General features: G+C 47.4%; 1 protein-coding gene across 2 annotated transcripts in view; it reads left to right on the forward strand.

Moving 5' to 3' along the window:
* The first annotated feature begins 8,180 nt into the window (after positions 1-8,180).
* The window catches only part of LOC142302193 (UDP-GlcNAc:betaGal beta-1,3-N-acetylglucosaminyltransferase 7-like), a 28,594-nt gene continuing 16,411 nt past the window's right edge, over positions 8,181-20,363 (forward strand). The window contains exons 1-2 of one of the 2 annotated variants that reach the window (XM_075343282.1): positions 8,181-8,232; positions 9,613-9,666. Coding sequence is in view for 1 of the 2 variants with exons in the window: in XM_075343281.1 (XP_075199396.1) it covers positions 16,829-16,912 (84 nt within the window). In the remaining variant the exon portion in view is untranslated. Of the gene's footprint in view, positions 8,233-9,612; positions 9,667-16,599; positions 16,913-20,363 lie in introns of those variants that run through there. The other variant, XM_075343281.1, reaches the window with a different exon arrangement.

The raw sequence follows: 20,363 nt of genomic DNA on the forward strand, positions 1-20,363 counted from the left end.
TACAAACACGCACACACATATGTCCACGATCTTAGTCTCTATAGTAGTCCGCCCAGTCTATTGTTCAAACATTTATAGAGCACATGGTCTTCTTCACACATCCCCCGACTCACTTCCTTTTCTTTGTTTAAACCATGCATGCTTTGGCCACCATGTGCTTCATCCACCATTTTAAAATCTGACCTAAAATGGCTGCCACCAGGAATAGCACATGGTTTATCACAGTATTGCGGTCTAGAGTCCCCACATCCCAACACTCTCATCCGGATTTTTCCGACCACAATTAAACACAACTTCAACAATTTCTCCATCTTTCTCTCAAGATAAACAACAATAAACAAGCAATCTTTCTCTATGCAGAGAAGATAAAAACAGACAAACAAAACGACGGGGGAGAGGACTCCCAACTGAAACACTAAAGAAAACTAGACTGCAGCACACACTTCCAAATCCTTCCTTATACTGCCACGTGGTCCCTGTCTGATTTCTGCATTCCGTAATTTACAAAAAACACCTCCAGAGCTACCCCTGGCTTCTAATTGCCTCAAACTAGCCCCGTACCCGGCCTCTATGTAACCCTGTACCCAGATTCTATGTAGCCCTGTACCTGGCCTCTATAAGACCCAGGCTCCTGTAATAAGCCCCATATGGATGTCTTCTACCCAGCCTTTTTAACCCAGGCTCCTGTTAACAAGCCTCTCTTGGAGGACTTGTAACTAGCCTCTCTAACCAGCTTTGAGAGCCCGTGGAAAACCTGTGAATAACCTGACCAATTAAAACCACGCTATATCTCTAGTCATTACATACCAGCCTCTTATCTAGGCCTTGTACAAAACCATATCAACAAATTTGAGAGCCCGTGGAAAACACGTGCCTAACCTGACCAATTAAAACCGCGCTATAGCTCTAGGCCTATTGCCGAGTCATTCACTCTAGGCCTCGAGCCAAGAACTCAATTTACTAGACCCCGTGTCGAGTCATTCACTCTAGACCAGGGTTCCCCAACTCCAGTCCTCAAGGTCCACCAACAGTGCATGTTTTCAGGATTTCCTTAGCATTGCACTGCTGTTGGAACCAGCACCTGGGCAGGTAATTACATTAACACCTGTGCAATACTAAGGAAATCCCAAAAACCTGCACTGTTGGTGGGCCTTGAGGACTGGAGTTGGGGACCTCTGCTCTAGACCACGTACCAAAAACTCAATTTACTAGGCCGAGTCACTCACTCTAGGCCTTGAACCAAAACTCAATTTACTACACCTCAATTCGAGTCATTCACTCTAGTCCTCGAGCGTCAAATCTCGATTTACTAGGCCCTGTATCGAGTCATTCACTCTAGACCACGTGCCAACAACTTAATGTAGTAGGCAGAGTCACTCACTCTAGGCCTTGTACCAAACCTGATTAACCACTTAAGTCTCCACTAGAACTACAAAACATATGACAGGCAACGTATCATATACCACATGGAGCGTTCTCCACGTTTCCAAACACCGGTCAAAAACCCACTTGCTATCCTAATTACCAGTCAATCTCCCCTCAAGACAAACACACAACAGACAGCAGGCGACTGAATATGTGACGGTTCTTCCGAGATAAATATGGCCAGCAGTGGAGAAACTCTTCTGCCGTCACAGAGATCACATAAACCGGACATGGTCAGGCAATCAGTGCCCCACACCCTGAGACACACAAGTAATGCGGGCGTCACACGAGACGAGCTATTGCGCGATGCATCGTCGGGAGTCACGGTTTTCATGACGCACATCCGGCATCGCTTGCGACGTCGTCTCGTGTGACACCTCCGAGCGACGCAGAATCGCTCACAAATCGGGAGTCGTGTACTCGTTTATTTTTAAAAAATTGTTTATTTTTAATGGTGCCGGTTGTTCATCGTACCCAGGGCAGCTGACATTGCTCCGTATGACACCCCGGGAACGATGAACACAGCTTACCTGCGTCCCGCGGCTCCCGCCGGCTATGTGGAAGGAAGGAGGTGGGCGGGATGTTTACGTCCCGCTCATCTCCGCCCCTCCGCTTCATTGGGCGGCTGCTGTGTAAATACCCTGAGCCAAGAGTCTGATCAACTCTTTATACGAGAACACGGTAAGTCTGCTGATTTTTATAATCTGAAGTCTTATGCGGGCTTCACACGGTACTATCTATCGTGCGATTGCACGAGCGATCGTACCCGCCCCCCCCTCATTTGTGTGTCACGGGCAATTAGTTGCCAGTGTCGCACAAAGCCGTTAAACCGCCATCACACGTACTTGCCTGCTGAGCGACGTCGCTGTGGGTGGCGAAATCCACTTCCTGAAGGGGGAGGGTCATTCAGCGTCACAGCGACGTTGCTCAGCAGGTAAGTACGTGTGACGGCCGTTTAACGACTTTGTGTGACACGGGCAACTAATTGCCCGTGACGCACAAATGAGGGGGGCGGGTGCGATCGCTCGTGCAATCGCACGATAGATTGTACCGTGTGAAGCCCGCATAAGACTTCAGATTATAAAAATCAGCAGACTTGCCGTGTTCTCGTATAAAGAGTTGATCAGACTCTTGGCTCAAGGTATTTAGCACGTCCTGCCATGCCAATAGCTGGTCCTCAAGATTGTAGAGTTTTTCCTATGCTGGCCCCACGTTCAGGGCGCCGTTAATATTAAGGTGAACTCTTAATCAAGGATCACTAGTTGCCTACTGCCTGGCCTAATTGGTGTGGATCGAGTGCATGCTTGAAAAATGAGATCAGACACAGTCGGATATTCATCTTTCCTTGACAAAAGTTGGCCTGGGCACTGCCTTTATTACAACTGAGCTTGCCCTGATATAACCTTGCAAAGGGGCATGTCCGGATGTGTTCATTGGTCAGTGGGTCGAACAATGTGTTAGTCCATGAGCTGATTGGTGGGCGTTGTTGTAGGCGGGTCTATGATGTCATTGGATGGATCGATCCATGGTAATGGTGATGGGAGGGACGTCATCTGGTGGATCCATGCTGATGGTAGGGTCTGTGATGTCATCGGGGGCCATCTTGGGTTCCTCTGAAGAGTGACTGGCTTATGTATAGAGAATTGATTTAATTGAAAACACTTCTCACAGTGCTCTGTCCAGAGGTTAAGTATTTCATTTTATGGCTCTCCTCAACAGTCTCATTGTTGTAACATCTCTGGACTTGTCTCCCATGGCTGCAGTGTCTCCGCACTTGTCTCCCATGGCTGCAGCATCTTCAAATTTGTTTCCCATGACTGCAGCATCCCCAGACTTGTCTTACATGACTGAAGTGTCTCCAGACTTCTCTTACATGGCTGCAGCCTCTTTGGACTTGTCTCACATGGCTGCAACATCTTCAAACTTGTCTCTGATGGCTGCAGTGTCCCAGACTTATCTCACATAGCTGCAAGGTCTCCAGACTTATCTCCTGTGACTGCAGCATCTCAGGACTAGTCTCTCATGGCTGCAGCATCTCCTAACATGTCTCCTGTGATTGAAGCATCTCTGGACTTGTCTCTCATGACTGCAACATCTCCAGACTTGTCTCCCATGACTGCGTCTCCAGACTGGTCTTCCATGGCTGAAACATCTCTGGACTTGTCTCTTTATGGCTGCAGTTTCTCTGGACTTGTCTCTTTATGGCTGCAGTTTTTCTGGACTTGTCTCTTTATGGCTGCAGTGTCTCTGGACTTGTCTCTTTATGGCTGCAGTGTCTCTGGACTTGTCTCTTTATGGCTGCAGTGTCTCTGGACTTGTCTCTTTATGGCTGCAGTGTCTCCAGACTGGTCTTCCATGGCGGAAACATCTCTGGACTTGTCTCTCTTATGGCTGCAGTGTCTCTGGACTTGTTTGTCATGGCTGCAGTGTTTCCAGACTTGTCTCCATCGAGCACATCTGGACATTACTCGTCGGTGATTACACAGGAGCTGCCGGCAGCAGATCCTGATGCATACTTAGCGGCAGCACCTTCCTCAGACGACCATTAGTAACCTCAGTGATAGCGGCCAGGGATTTCTGCATGTGACGTTCAGACTTGATATGATCTTATGATTTCCAGAACTTTTCCTTCTTGATGTTGCAGTTTCAAGGTTTATAAGTATAAAATGAATGTTTATTCAGGACTGGCATGGACTGCTCCTCGGCAGGTGAATATGGAGCTGACCGTTATGCAGGGAATTTCAGTCTTTCTCATGGACTTACAGGCAACAATAGAATTTTGGGCCTGATTACAGAAGACTAAAGCCCACTTTACACGTTGCAATTAGTTGTACAATCGCATTTGCGATGTGACACGCCCGGGTTGCATACGGGATCTATGAGATTTCACGTAGGTCGTTCATTTGCTGTCACACAAGCGTTAGTAGTCTATGTTAAATTGGTCAATTTTGTGTGCAATCCTTTAGATCATGTGTTCTGTGACGTATGCATTGGGCACCTTTTTTTTTTTTTTTATTTATTGACTTGCCAAGCGTGTGTAATGTGTAGGGATGCGTTTTTACTATGTCATCTGCCATTCAGCTCTGCTACATGGCCGCTAACAGCAGACACAGACAGCCATGTAGCAGAGCTGAATGGCCGCTAACAGCAGACACAGACAGCCATGTAGCAGAGATGAATGGCAGATGACAGCAGACACAGACAGCCATGTAGCAGAGCTGAATGGCCGCTGACAGCAGACACAGACAGCCATGTAGCAGAGCTGAATGGCAGATGACAGCAGACACAGACAGCCATGTAGCAGAGCTGAATGGCCGCTGACAGCAGACACAGACAGCCATGTAGCAGAGATGAATGGCCGCTGACAGCAGACACAGACAGAGCCGCACTGTCAGAATGAACTCAGGTGAACTTCACCCGACTTCATTGTGATGCTGCGGCTCTGTCTGTGTCGCGTCCTGATTAGCGGTCACCAGTGAAGACTCACCGGTGACCGCTAATCTCCTGAGTGACTGAAGTGACCAGCCCTCTCTCATATACTCACTGATCCCCGATCCCCGGCGCTGCACGGCGTTCACACTGCTCCGGCGGCTTTTACTGTTTTGAAAAAGCCGGCCGCCCATTAAACAATTTCGTATTCCCTGCTTTCCCCGCCCACCAGCGCCTATGATTGGTTACAGTGAGACACGCCCCCACTCTGAGTGACAGGTGTCACACTGCACCCAATCACAGCAGCCGGTGGGCGTGTCTATACTGTGTAGTGAAATAAATAATTAAATAATTAAAAAAAACGGCGTGCGGTTCCCCCCATTTTTAAAACCAGCAAGATAAAGCCATACGGCTGAAGGCTGGTATTCTCAGGATGGGGAGCTCCACGTTATGGGGAGCCCCCCAGCCTAACAATATCAGCCAACAGCCGCCCAGAATTGCCGCATACATTAGATGCGACAGTTCTGGGACTGTACCCGGCTCTTCCCGATTTGCCCTGGTGCGTTGGCAAATCGGGGTAATAAGGAGTTATTGGCAGCCCATAGCTGCCAATAAGTCCTAGATTAATCATGTCAGGCGTCTATGAGACACCCTCCATGATTAATCTGTAAATTACAGTAAATAAACACACACACATGAAAAAATCCTTTATTAGAAATAAAAACACACACATATACCCTGGTTCACCACTTTAATCAGCCCCAAAAAGCCCTCCTTGTCCGGCGTAATCCAGGATGATCCAGCGTCGCATCCACCGCAGCTGCATGGAGGTGACCGGAGCCGCAGCAGACACAGCCGCTCCGGTCACCTCCACACAGCAACTGAAGACAGCCGCGCGATCAGCTGCTGTCACTGAGGTTACCCGCGGCTACCGCTGCATCCACCGGTGGCCGTGGGTAACCTCAGTGACAGCAGCTGATCGCACGGCTGTCTTCAGTTGCTGTGTGGAGGTGACCGGAGCGGCTGTGTCTGCTGCGGCTCCGGTCACCTCCATGCAGCTGCGGTGGAAGCGACGCTGGAGCATCCTGGATTACGCCGGACAAGGAGGGCTTTTTGGGGCTGATTAAAGTGGTGAACCAGGGTATATGTGTGTGTTTTTATTTCTAATAAAGGATTTTTTCGGGTGTGTGTGTTTATTTACTGTAACTTACAGATTAATCATGGAGGGTGTCTCATAGACGCCTGACATGATTAATCTAGGACTTATTGGCAGCTATGGGCTGCCAATAACTCCTTATTACCCCGATTTGCCAACGCACCAGGGTAAATCGGGAAGAGCCGGGTACAGTCCCAGAACTGTCGCATATAATGTATGCGGCAATTCTGGGCGGCTGTTGGCTGATATTGTTAGGGTGGGGGGCTCCCCATAACGTGGAGCTCCCCATCCTGAGAATACCAGCCTTCAGCCGTATGGCTTTATCTGGCTGGTTTTAAAAATGGGGGGAACCGCACGCCGTTTTTTTTAATTATTTAATTATTTATTTCACTACACAGTATAGACACGCCCACCGGCTGCTGTGATTGGGTGCAGTGTGACACCTGTCACTCAGAGTGGGGGCGTGTCTCACTGTAACCAATCATAGGCGCCGGTGGGCGGGGAAAGCAGGGAATACGAAATTGTTTAATGGGCGGCCGGCTATTTCAAAACAGTAAAAGCCGCCGGAGCAGTGTGAACGCCGTGCAGCGCCGGGGATCGGGGATCGGTGAGTATATGAGAGAGGGGGATAGACTGACATGGACAGAGAGTGAGGGACAGAGATAGTGACGGACTGACAGAGATTAGTGCATGACAGACATTGTGAGGCGCTTCAGCTTTTCTGCTGCGCTCTGAAGCGGACCTTTTTTACGCTGCGGTGCAGAGCGCACACCTGCGCACATAGCCTCAGACATCACAATCGTATGAGGGATGTCACACGTTACAATTGACTAGGTTCTTGCAACAAAACGCTCAATTCTAGAGAATGATACGATGTGTTTGCGATCAACGGTTTTGCGTTCAATCCTGATCGCATGTAGCTGTCACACGCAGATACCTCACACACGATGCCGGATGTGCGTCACTTACAACTGGACCCCAACGACGGATTGTGAGATATATTGAAGCGTGTGTAGCGGGCTTTAGAGCGATATATTGGACAGATTGTAAAACACATGAAAGAGCTCGGACAGACCCCATAATGGTCACTGGGGTTTTGCAAGTGATACTTTTTGTACAAGAATTACATTAATCTTTAAAAAGAACTGACAAACGGAATTTCCAAATTCTGGTGTGAACAGGGGTCAGATCCATTGTGGAGGCACCGCTCGTCATCCGACGCCCCGCACTGTGCAGAGGCCATAGGCAGTCACATTACTAGACCCCAAATGATGCATAAAGGGGGACGGGTGCACAGCCTCATATAACCAAATGTGTGAAAAAGCACAATAAGAAGAGTCGCACATAATAGAAGCGCACGTCCAATGGGAAAAAATTACATTTATTGAATCCATAGAAACACAAATATAAAAACAATTAAAACCATACATGAACCATGCCCAGGACCCCCACAGATGAAAATATACGCATAACACCAATAATAACACCAATAATAACACCAATAATGATATATTTCAAGAAGGGGAGTGTGCAAAATTAGTGAGGATAATGGATTGTGTTACCACAGCCAAAAAATGGTTAATAGGGGTAATATACAGTGTGTCTATAGGCAAGGCAATGGTTTATACCAATGTAAGTATGGATGTAAAATAGCAGAGACAATAGATCACAATCAAGGAATGAAATATAATATATATCTTATCTATAAGTCACTGACCTAATACCAATAAATAAAAAAATATATATATTTATATAATTTTTATATATAATATATATATTTATATATAATATTTATTATTATATAATATACATATACGCATAAATATATGCACATATACACACATGCGATCCTGCATAACAAGGAATTGTATGATAAAGATATTCATAATAAATAATCAAGATTATTCCCAGGATTTAATTAGCAAGTATGGATATAAATAATCCTAACCGCGGACCCAAAACCATAGATTAATGGTTATTACACAGCCATGGACACTAATGTCCCCCAAATCCATCCCTGCAAGGTGGGTCAGGAATAGTTAGAAGCCTCACAACCCAAAATAGCAGTGGTGCTAAATGAGAAGCAAAACAGTTGCTTGAATAGGGCGGGTCCTGTTTTGCTTCGCCTTTAGCACCGCTGCTATTTTGGGTCCCTACCCTCTTCATGCGTTTCCCTGCTCACATACTTGCCTGACTATTCCTTCAGATACCGGGCCCGGCTGGTAACTATTTGTAGCACAGGGTTAACCCCTTATATTATCTGTCACACATGTCATTTCCATGGGAGGGTCACCCTTCAGTGGTCTACTACTATTTTTTGTGCATGGGCCTTTTTTATAGACCCGTTCATAGTAGCTAGCAGGTTATGAGGCTTCTAACTATTCCTGACCCACCTAGCAGGGATGGATTTGGGGGACATTACTGTCCATGGCTGTGTAATAACCATTAATCTATGTTTTTGGGTCCACGGTTAGGATTATTTATATCTATACTTGCTAATTAAATCCTGGGAATAATCTTGATTATTTATTATGAATATCTTTATCATACAATTCTTTGTTATGCAGGATTGCATGTGTGTATATAATTATGCATATACAGTACAGACCAAAAGTTTGGACACACCTTCTCATCTCTAGAACAACTGTTAAGAGGAGACTTTGTGCAGCAGCCTTCATGGTAAAATAGCTGCTAGGAAACCCCTGCTAAGGACCGGCAACAAGCAGAAGAGAACACGAGGAATGGACATTAGACCAGTGGAATCTGTGCTTTGCTCTGAGGATTCCAAATCTGAGATCTTTGGATCCAACCACCGTGTCTTTGTAGAAAAGGTAACGGATGGACTCTACATGCCTGGTTCACACCGTGAAGCATGGTGGAGGAGGTGTGATGGTGTGGGGGGGCTTTGCTGGTGACACAGGGATTTATTCAGAATAGAAAGCATACAGAACCAGCATGGCTACCACAGCATCTTGCAGCGGCGTGCTATTCAATCCGGTTTGCGTTTAGTTGGACCATCATTTATTTTTCAACAGGACATTGACCCCAAACACACCTTCAGGCTGTGTAAGGGCTATGTGACTAAGAAGGAGAGTGATGGGTGCTACGCCAGATGACCTGGCTTCCACAGTCACCAGACCTGAACCCAATCAAGATGGTTTGGGGTGAGCTGGACCGCAGAGTGAAGGCAAAAGGGCCAACAAGTGCTAAGCATCTCTGGGAACTCCTTCAAGACTGTTGGAAAGCCATTTCCGGTGACTACCTCTTGAAGCTCATCGAGAGAATGCCAAGAGTGTGCAAAGCAGTAATCAAAGCAAAAGGCGGCGACTGTGAAGACCCTAGAATATAAGACATATTGTCAGTTGTCACACTTTTTTGTTAGTTATTTCATTCCACATGTGTTACTTCATAGTTTTGATGCCTTCAATGTGAATCTACAATTTTTAGAGTCCTGAAAATAAAGAAAACTCTTTGAATGAGGAGGTGTGTCCAAACTTTTGACCCTCCGGGCCTCGCTCACACAATCTGAAGCCACATTTATCAGCTCCTTCCTGGGATTGTTACAATGTATCTAATCAGGTAAAATGTTTCTGTCTTTTCAGTTTCCGTCACGGATCATTGTGTGAACTGGATACAAGTGTAACAGCCGCTCAGTGGTGAGAAACACTTTTCTATCTAAATGATGTCCTCTGGAAATAATGGCTTCATTCCCAGCTTCATGAATGGCCATTGTCGGAGAGCGATTGTCATACAATGTAAGTTTGCACTTTACTGCTTAGTAAAACTGGCAGCCGTTCTTGAGCTATTAAGGCTTTTGTTTACAGTCATCGCCTTGGAGACCGACCACCGCTGGTTCTCGTTTATTGAACGCGCTGTTACCTACTGATCCTGACCTTGTTCAGCACTGAGCTTACAATCCAGACAACAGCGGTGGTCGGTTTCCTTGACAACAAGCTGTAAACAAAAAAGTACTATCTCATGAATGGCTGCAAATTACAATAAACAGTAAGATGCAAACATCTTGTCTGACAATATCCATAATCGAAAATGGGGATAACCCTGTAAAGAATGAGACGGAGTCTGCAGAGGTGGATCTGTACCTGGGCTCGGGAACCATATTGTTTGAATCTTTTCTAGGCCCCCATACACACTAGAATAGGGCCAGACGGTGCAGCCGGCTACATGTGGCCAAATGTCCGCCCAGTGCAACTGGCAATTCACCCATGATTTTCTTTCACAACCATGCGACCATTGTCCGGAGCCTCCGCAGCGCCACACACCATTGCTGCACAGACCGAAGAATCCTCCGAAAAACGGTTTATGTACCCAATGTCCATACTGGTAACTAGTGATGAGCAGGCACTACCATGCTCGGGTGCTCAGTACTGGTAACTAGTGATGAGCGGGCACTACCATGCTCGGGTGCTCTGTACTGGTAACTAGTGATGAGCGGGCACTACCATGCTCGGGTGCTCAGTACTGGTAACTAGTGATGAGCGGGCACTACCATGCTCGGGTGTTCAGTACTGGTAACTAGTGATGAGCGGGCACTACCATGCTCGGGTGCTCTGTACTGGTAACTAGTGATGAGCGGGCACTACCATGCTCGGGTGCCCTGTACTGGTAACTAGTGATGAGCGGGCACTACCATGCTCGGGTGCCCTGTACTGGTAACTAGTGATGAGCGGGCACTACCATGTTCGGGTGCTCAGTACTGGTAACTAGTGATGAGCGGGCACTACCATGCTCAGGTGCTCAGTACTGGTAACTAGTGATGAGCGGGCACTACCATGCTCGGGTGCTCAGTACTGGTAACTAGTGATGAGCGGGCACTACCATGCTCGGGTGCTCTGCACTGGTAACTAGTGATGAGCGGGCACTACCATGCTCGGGGGTTCAGTACTGGTAACTAGTGATGAGCGGGCACTACCATGCTCGGGTGTTCAGTACTGGTAACTAGTGATGAGCGGGCACTACCATGCTCGGGTGCTCAGTACTGGTAACTAGTGATGAGCGGGCACTACCATGCTCGGGTGCTCAGTACTGGTAACTAGTGATGAGCGGGCACTACCATGCTCGGGTGCTCAGTACTGGTAACTAGTGATGAGCGGGCACTACCATGCTCAGGTACTCAGTACTGGTAACTAGTGATGAGCGAGCACTACCATGCTCAGATGCTCTGTACTGGTAACTACTGATGAGCGGGCACTACCATGCTCAGGTGCTCAGTACTGGTAACTAGTGATGAGCGGGCACTACCATGCTCGGGTGCTCAGTACTGGTAACTAGTGATGAGCGGGCACTACCATGCTCAGGTGCTCAGTACTGGTAACTAGTGATGAGCGGGCACTACCTTGCTCGGGTGCCCTGTACTGGTAACTAGTGATGAGCGGGCACTACCATGTTCGGGTGCTCAGTACTGGTAAATAGTGATGAGCGGGCACTACCATGCTCAGGTGCTCAGTACTGGTAACTAGTGATGAGTGGGCACTACCATGCTCGGGTGCTCAGTACTGGTAACTAGTGATGAGCGGGCACTACCATGCTCATGTGCTCCGTACTGGTAACTAGTGATGAGTGGACACTACCATGCTCGGGTGCTCAGTACTGGTAACTAGTGATGAGCGAGCACTACCATGCTCAGGTGCTCAGTACTGGTAACTAGTGATGAGCGGGCACTACCATGCTCGGGTGCTCAGTACTGGTAACTAGTGATGAGCGGGCACTACCATGCTCAAGTGCTCAGTACTGGTAACTAGTGATGAGCGGGCACTACCATGCTCAGGTGCTCAGTACTGGTAACTAGTGATGAGTGGGCACTACCATGCTCGGGTGCTCAGTACTGGTAACTAGTGATGAGCGGGCACTACCATGCTCGGGTGCTCTGTACTGGTAACTAGTGATGAGTGGGCACTACCATGCTCGGGTGCTCAGTACTGGTAACTAGTGATGAGCGGGCACTACCATGCTCAGGTGCTCAGTACTGGTAACTAGTGATGAGCGGGCACTACCATGCTCGGGTGCTCAGTACTGGTAACTAGTGATGAGCGGGCACTACCATGCTCGGGTGCTCAGTACTGGTAACTAGTGATGAGCGGGCACTACCATGCTCGGGTGCTCAGTACTGGTAACTAGTGATGAGCGGGCACTACCATGCTCGGGTGCTCTGTACTGGTAACTAGTGATGAGCGGGCACTACCATGCTCGGGTGCACAGTACTGGTAACTAGTGATGAGCGGGCACTACCATGCTCGGGTGCTTCCCATATTTCTGCATGTTTTCCCTTCTTAGCCCTTGTTGTCCCTCGGCCGGGCTCGGTAAACTGTTGATGACTTGCTCCACATTACGGGATTTACGGTCGTGTAGTGCACACCCAGATCACTCCGCCTGTAATTATCGCTCTACAGGCAGAACATAGGAGATAATGTGTCACAGGCGGCTCCGTCCATTAAACAGAGGAGGAGATGGTGAATTCACGGATTCCGCTTTATAAATAGCACTTGCTATTCATGTTCTTTATGTAACAAACAAGGCTATAAAACAGGTAGTAATGTTCTATCATCATCGCGCAGCACGAGCGCTCAGGCCATGGCCGGTGTGACCCCTAGGATTCGCTCGCTCCACCGTATAACTCGGACCAGTGTTGATCTGACGGCCTGTAGTGATCAGCATTTTTGTCCCCATGTACAGACATAAAGCACTACAGGCTGTGATATGGCGCTCAGACCCGACGTCACACCCAGTCAAGACTATAGGTGCCTGGAAATTATCGGCCTGCACTCTGCACATCGGAGTGACGACCGATTCCCACAAACTCAGAAAGGAGAAGGTGGAGAAACTTTGTTCTCCATCTTCTCCTGATAGCGTGCTCACACTAAACCGACACTGTCTGGTGGAGGGATAGCCGTGACCTGAGCACGTTCCTGTGTCTGGTGGAGGGATAGCCGTGATCTGAGCACGTTCCTGTGTCTGGTGGAGGGATAGTCGTGATCTGAGCATGGTCCTGTGTCTGGTGGAGGGATAGCCATGACCTGAGCACGTTCCTGTGTCTGGTGAAGGGATAGCCAATATCTGAGCACATTCCTGTGTCTGGCGGAGGGATAGCCATGATCTGAGCACGTTCCTGTGTCTGGTGAAGGGATAGCCGTGATCTGAGCACGTTCCTGTGTCTGGTGGAGGGATAGTCGTGATCTGAGCATGGTCCTGTGTCTGGTGGAGGGATAGCCGTGACCTGAGCACGTTCCTGTGTCTGGTGGAGGGATAGCCATGATCTGAGCCCATTCCTGTGTCTGGTGGAGGGATAGCCATGATCTGAACATGTTCCTGTGTCTGGTGGAGGGATAGCCATGATCTGAGCACGTTCCTGTGTCTGGTGGAGGGATAGCTGTGATCTGAGCACGTTCCTGTGTCTGGTGGAGGGATAGCCGTGATCTGAACATGTTACTGTGTCTGGTGGAGGGATAGTTGTGATCTGAACATATTACTGTGTCTGGTGGAGGGATAGCTGTGATCTGAACATGTTACTGTGTCTGGTGGAGGGATAGCCGTGATCTGAACATATTACTGTGTCTGGTGGAGGGATAGCTGTGATCTGAACATGTTCCTGTGTCTGGTGGAGGGATAGCCGTGATCTGAACATGTTCCTGTGTCTGGTGGAGGGATAGCTGTGATCTGAACATGTTACTGTGTCTGGTGGAGGGATAGCTGTGATCTGAACATGTTACTGTGTCTGGTGGAGGGATAGCTGTGATCTGAACATATTACTGTGTCTGGTGGAGGGATAGCCGTGATCTGAACATGTTCCTGTGTCTGGTGGAGGGATAGCCATGATCTGAACATATTACTGTGTCTGGTGGAGGGATAGCCGTGATCTGATCCCATTCCTGTGTCTGGTGGAGGGATAGCTGTGATCTGAACATGTTACTGTGTCTGGTGGAGGGATAGCCGTGATCTGAATATGTTACGGTGTCTGGTGGAGGGATAGCAGTGATCTGAACATGTTACTGTGTCTGGTGGAGGGATAGCCGTGATCTGAATATGTTACGGTGTCTGGTGGAGGGATAGCTGTGATCTGAACATGTTACTGTGTCTGGTGGAGGGAGCGCCGTGATCTGAACATGTTACTGTGTCTGGTGGAGGGATAGCCGTGATCTGAACATGTTACTGTGTCTGGTGGAGGGATAGCCGTGATCTGAATATGTTACGGTGTCTGGTGGAGGGATAGCTGTGATCTGAACGTTACTGTGTCTGGTGGAGGGATAGCCGTGATCTGAACATGTTCCTGTGTCTGGTGGAGGGATAGCCATGATCTGAACATATTACTGTGTCTGGTGGAGGGATAGCCGTGATCTGAGCCCATTCCTGTGTCTGGTGGAGGGATAGCTGTGATCTGAGCATGTTCCTGTGTCTGGTGGAGGGATAGCCGTGATCTGAGCATGTTCCTGTGTCTGGTGGAGGGACAGCTGTGATCTGAGCACGCTCCTGTGTCTGGTGGAGGGATAGCCGTGATCTGAATATGTTACGGTGTCTGGTGGAGGGATAGCTGTGATCTGAACATGTTACTGTGTCTGGTGGAGGGATAGCCATGATCTGAATATGTTACGGTGTCTGGTGGAGGGATAGCTGTGATCTGAGCATGTTCCTGTGTCTGGTGGAGGGATAGCCATGATCTGAGCATGTTCCTGTGTCTGGTGGAGGGACAGCTGTGATCTGAGCACGCTCCTGTGTCTGGTGGAGGGATAGCCGTGATCTGAATATGTTACGGTGTCTGGTGGAGGGATAGCTGTGATCTGAACATGTTACTGTGTCTGGTGGAGGGATAGCCATGATCTGAATATGTTACTGTGTCTGGTGGAGGGATAGCCGTGATCTGAACATGTTACTGTGTCTGGTGGAGGGATAGCCGTGATCTGAACATGTTCCTGTGTCTGGTGGAGGGATAGCCATGATCTGAACATATTACTGTGTCTGGTGGAGGGATAGCCGTGATCTGAGCCCATTCCTGTGTCTGGTGGAGAGATAGCTGTGATCTGAGCATGTTCCTGTGTCTGGTGGAGGGATAGCCATGATCTGAGCATGTTCCTGTGTCTGGTGGAGGGACAGCTGTGATCTGAGCACGCTCCTGTGTCTGGTGGAGGGATAGCCGTGATCTGAGCCCATTCCTGTGTCTGGTGGAGGGATAGCCATGATCTGAACATGTTCCTGTGTCTGGTGGAGGGATAGCCATGATCTGAATATGTTACGGTGTGTGGTGGAGGGATAGCTGTGATCTGAACATGTTACTGTGTCTGGTGGAGGGATAGCAGTGATCTGAATATGTTACTGTGTCTGGTGGAGGGATAGCCGTGATCTGAGCCCATTCCTGTGTCTGGTGGAGGGATAGCCATGATCTGAACATGTTACTGTGTCTGGTGGAGGGATAGCCGTGATCTGAGCCCATTCCTGTGTCTGGTGGAGGGATAGCTGTGATCTGAGCCCATTCCTGTGTCTGGTGGAGGGATAGCCGTGATCTGAATATGTTACGGTGTCTGGTGGAGGGATAGCTGTGATCTGAACATGTTACTGTGTCTGGTGGAGGGATAGCTGTGATCTGAACATGTTACTGTGTCTGGTGGAGGGATAGTCGTGATCTGAATATGTTACTGTGTCTGGTGGAGGGATAGCCATGATCTGAACATGTTCCTGTGTCTGGTGGAGGGATAGCTGTGATCTGAGCATGGTCCTGTGTCTGGTGGAGGGATAGCCGTGATCTGAATATGTTACGGTGTCTGGTGGAGGGATAGCTGTGATCTGAACATGTTACTGTGTCTGGTGGAGGGATAGCTGTGATCTGAACATGTTACTGTGTCTGGTGGAGGGATAGTCGTGATCTGAATATGTTACTGTGTCTGGTGGAGGGATAGCCATGATCTGAACATGTTCCTGTGTCTGGTGGAGGGATAGCTGTGATCTGAGCATGGTCCTGTGTCTGGTGGAGGGATAGCCGTGATCTGAATATGTTACGGTGTCTGGTGGAGGGATAGCCGTGATCTGAATATGTTACGGTGTCTGGTGGAGGGATAGCCGTGATCTGAACATGTTACGGTGTCTGGTGGAGGGATAGCTGTCAACCAAATGAGGGCTGATATACATATTGTTAACAGTCGGTAGAGACTGCTGGCAGCTGAACAAGCGCCCAGGTTTGGGGGTAGAGGGAACATTTTTTGGTGCATCTATCCTTCATGGCCATGTTATAAGAGGGTTTGGTGGAAGGTTCCGCATATAACATGATATACCGCTTCTTCAGGAGCCTTAGGTGTCAATCAGCTGAACAGTGAGCGCACACCAGTTTGCAGAAGGCAGGTCTGGAGTTGTTCCTTGCCTGTGTCATCCGGCAGACGGTCTCATCCTGTGTCACCGTCACACGCCCTGTGAACTGTAAGCGTCTTGCACTTTAATTACGTTGTCTATTATCACCACGTTATAAACTTCACGTAAAAAAAAAAGTCCGATAATTCAGGTTTATGTGGTTTTAAGTCTTGTTCGGAGGATTGTCATCATCGCCACTAATGATATGTTGTCACCTACATGACTTCTCCTGCCAGGAACAGAGATGGACAGCAGAGTCCTGATGGACGCCTGCATTCATGTGGGGAGTTCAAGGGTGTGCACATGTAAGTGATAGCTGGGATATCTGTAGCCATAGGATAGAAATCAATATGCAGGACTGATAATTAATCGGACGCGGAGCGATCGAGGAAGCAGTCACACCCGGGCCCTGGTGCCTGAGGGGGTCACAAACAGTTCTATCACAAAGGCCACCGTTGTTAGATAGCAAACATGAAATCTAGAAGACCCAGGTACAGATTTCCCAAGGAGGCCTTGGATTTACCAGTTATTGAACTGATTGGACTGTCCTATCAGGTGAGTGTTACTTTGTTACTACGGGGTATTCCATAATGTGCATTGTTACTATGTAGCTGCGACGTTAAGGATGATGCAGTTCAGAGGTTTTATGTCTGCACTTTCTGTAGCTGAGTCCTGTCTATTCCAGTCCATCCTCTGTCTCCCTTTCCTGCCTGGATTTTTTCGGTGCTTTTGTCCTTTCCATGTCGCTGTCCGTCTCATATCCCTGCCCTCCTTATACATTACTTGTAATCCTGACTTGCCTATAATATTTGCATGCTTTTCCTATTCATCTGTCACTTGTATCTCTGTTCATTTTATCTATGGCTTGTATCTGTCCTCTGCTCCTTTCATCCTCCTGCCTGTATGTATTGCCCAATGATGAGTGTGTCACGTGGGGTGTACAGATGGAAAATGGGTTCCTGGGTTGACCCTAAGACTGGCGCCCTGCATTGTCCCTTATCTTGAAAGTAGACTTGATGGTAGCAAGGTTTGAGCCCCCAGCTTGACCCTGTCTCCTGTCCGAGCCCTAATACTACTCTCCCCCACCCCGGGAGTGGGCCGGAGACCCAATAACCAAAACCCCACAACTGGGCACAGACAAGGGTAAATGAAAACTTGCATACACTGCACTTTAACACGGAGGGGGGACAGTAAGTGAACAGGGGAGTAAAGCAAAAGGGGTAGGGGATAAACGCACCAACTGGAGGACTCACACACCAAGTCAAGCCGCAACTTGTATAGGACAGAATAACCACAGGAACCAAGGAGCAAAGCTATATCCGACACTAATAACCCTGATGAAGCTACAAAGGTAGAGATACACGTGGGGTCTGTGGTCCATTTGGATTGATTATTTGGATACTTTAGGACTGTATATATTATGGTATTTAATCTTTATTGATATATTGTGTGATCTTTTCATTCCATATATATCCATGTACGTGAATATATTTAAACCTCACCCTTCTTTGGTGTATATTAGGACCAAGACCATTGTTATATAGAATTAAGTGATCCTTCACTATTACAGATTGTATACATAATCATCTATTTATATGTATCTTCATCTGTTAGTGTTTTAAATTGTTTTTAATACTGTATGGAATGTTGTTATACCTAAAAAAAATTCACAACTTTATTCAGTATTTGGTGATGGTGCAATCTTTATACCTTGCAGCTTTTTTCTCCTCTTTTTTCCAATACTGGCAGGTGATCAGTTTTTCTTTTTCATTATATTGTACATATGAATCAGTTACCCATTTCCTTGCAACTAGGCCTGGTGCACAGGGGAGGCGCTGTGGAGCCACTGGTTTCCTTGGTATGCCCCACACATTTACTAGACATGACCTCATGAGAAGAACATCTCCACAATGTCTACTTTGGTTTTTAATAATCCATGTACCTCCTACATACCTCTCACCTGGTGACCTATGACAGGGCTAGACATGGGATGTGCTTTTAGGTTCCAGAAAATTATGAAATGGCAGCTTTCCTCATATCTCCGCCTCTGAGCGTCCCACATGGAAGATATTAGCATCATGTTTCCTACTATGATTTTATCTATCATTAGCTAGAAAACATGATGTGTCTATTGTCTTCCAGCGGCTAGTTATTAATTATTGGCTGATATGCACGTCCCACAATTAAGGCAAAATATGTTACGTGAGTCCCGCTGTTCTGAGGGCGGAAATATGCCTGCCATATTTGTGGGGGCTACGCACACCTCAATTTTATCATTTTTACCCGGCTGCCTGTCAGTCTGCAGGTCCCCTTTTGAAGCTTCTCTGGAACTAGGAATCACCCACCCACTTCCCTAGCTGAATTATATTAGTCACCAGGAAGGCTTCTTCTTCACTATAATTTCACCCCTTACCATTTGGTCCAGAATGGAGGTATTGGATTTCTATCTTGAATAGGGTGACCTAGTCTTGCTGCAGGTCAGGATGTGTGGAAATATGTATGATTGGCATGTATGGATCTACTAGATTCCTCAGACTTCATCAACAGGCATGGACACATCCAGGCTGCAGATGGTAACTGAGATAAAGTGGTTAAGACTGTGCACAGTATAATACAGACCAACAAGGGAACACTCCTAAAATCAGTAAAAATATGAATATAGACTGTTGTGAACACATTTGGACTAGGTTTCAGTTTGGGGCTCCCTCATGTGCCCAATGCTGGTAGTGGAGTTGGCTTGCTTAATGGAAGTCAGACAGCTGATGATGATTGGAAATCAGGTTGTTCTGACTGGCCTATATAACTGTGTAGTGTTCTCTTGTTCCTGGCCGGTGCTCAATGTTTCTGCCTGTGTTCTAGGACATCCTAAAGCCAGCCTAATCTTCCGTTTCTGCCTGGACTCATTACAGATAAGTCGGGTCTTGTACCCTGCTAGTTGCTTCCACTTACTTGTTATTTTCTGTTTAGGTACTAAGGCTTATTTTCTAATTTTTCTTGTGTGGAGTTGGATCATTCCCTGCTTGGAATGTCTGTGTACCTTGCTTCATTTTCTGCAGTATATTTTGTTTTGTTACGCTTTGTACTGATTTCAGTCGCTCCTCTATATTAGTGTTTTGCTTGGATCCCAGTAACACCAGAGTACTGATATAGTGGGGGCAGAATCCGTGTGGACTCAGTAGTTTTCCATATCAGGCGTGTTGGTATTTTCTAGGGTTTTGCACGACTGGAGAAAGTGCTCTTTTCTATCCTTTCCTATATAGATAGTTTTGGCTTCATCTTTGCTGAACCTGTTTTCTTCCTGTGTATTGCGTTTTCCGACATCACTGTAATCTTTATATGTGGGGCGCTATCTATATCTTTGGGGGACTGCTCCGAGGCAGATTAGCTTTTCTTGTATTTCTCTCTGTAGGAACAATTAGTTCTCCGGCTGTGTCGAGGCGACCAGGTCATTGTAGGCTCGTCCCATGGCTACTTCTAGTTGTGTGTCAGTGTGAGGTCTGCAGTCCAAGATTCCAACCACTCTGGTTAGACTCTGGATTTCCCAGTTTTTTGTCCTTTTTTCTGATCCTCCTCGGTCACTGAATCATAACAATAGACAATATGATACCAAACCCACCATATCACACCATCAAAGGCCCATTTACTTTGATGAGTTATACACCTCCTTGGCACTTTCTCAAGTAGCTTCATCAGGTCGTTGCCTAGAATGGCTTCCAATAGTCATGAAGGAGTTCCCAGAGTTACAGGGCACTTTTTTGGTTGCTTTGCCTTCATTTTACAATCAAACTCATCCCACACCTTCTGAATTGTGTAGCGGTCAGGTCATTGTGGTGTCTGTCATCTAACACCAAACTCCTCCGTCTCCTTCTTGGTCACATATCCCTAATATATGATGATTTGAGTCATTGTTCTTTTACAAAACAAATGTTAGTCCCACTAAGTGCAAACCAGATGGGATGGCAGTCACTGCAGATTGCTATGGTGGCCATGCTGTATAATTGTGCCC

Source organism: Anomaloglossus baeobatrachus, chromosome 4 (assembly GCF_048569485.1).
Source record: "Anomaloglossus baeobatrachus isolate aAnoBae1 chromosome 4, aAnoBae1.hap1, whole genome shotgun sequence".
Classification (NCBI taxonomy): Eukaryota; Metazoa; Chordata; class Amphibia; order Anura; family Aromobatidae; genus Anomaloglossus; species Anomaloglossus baeobatrachus.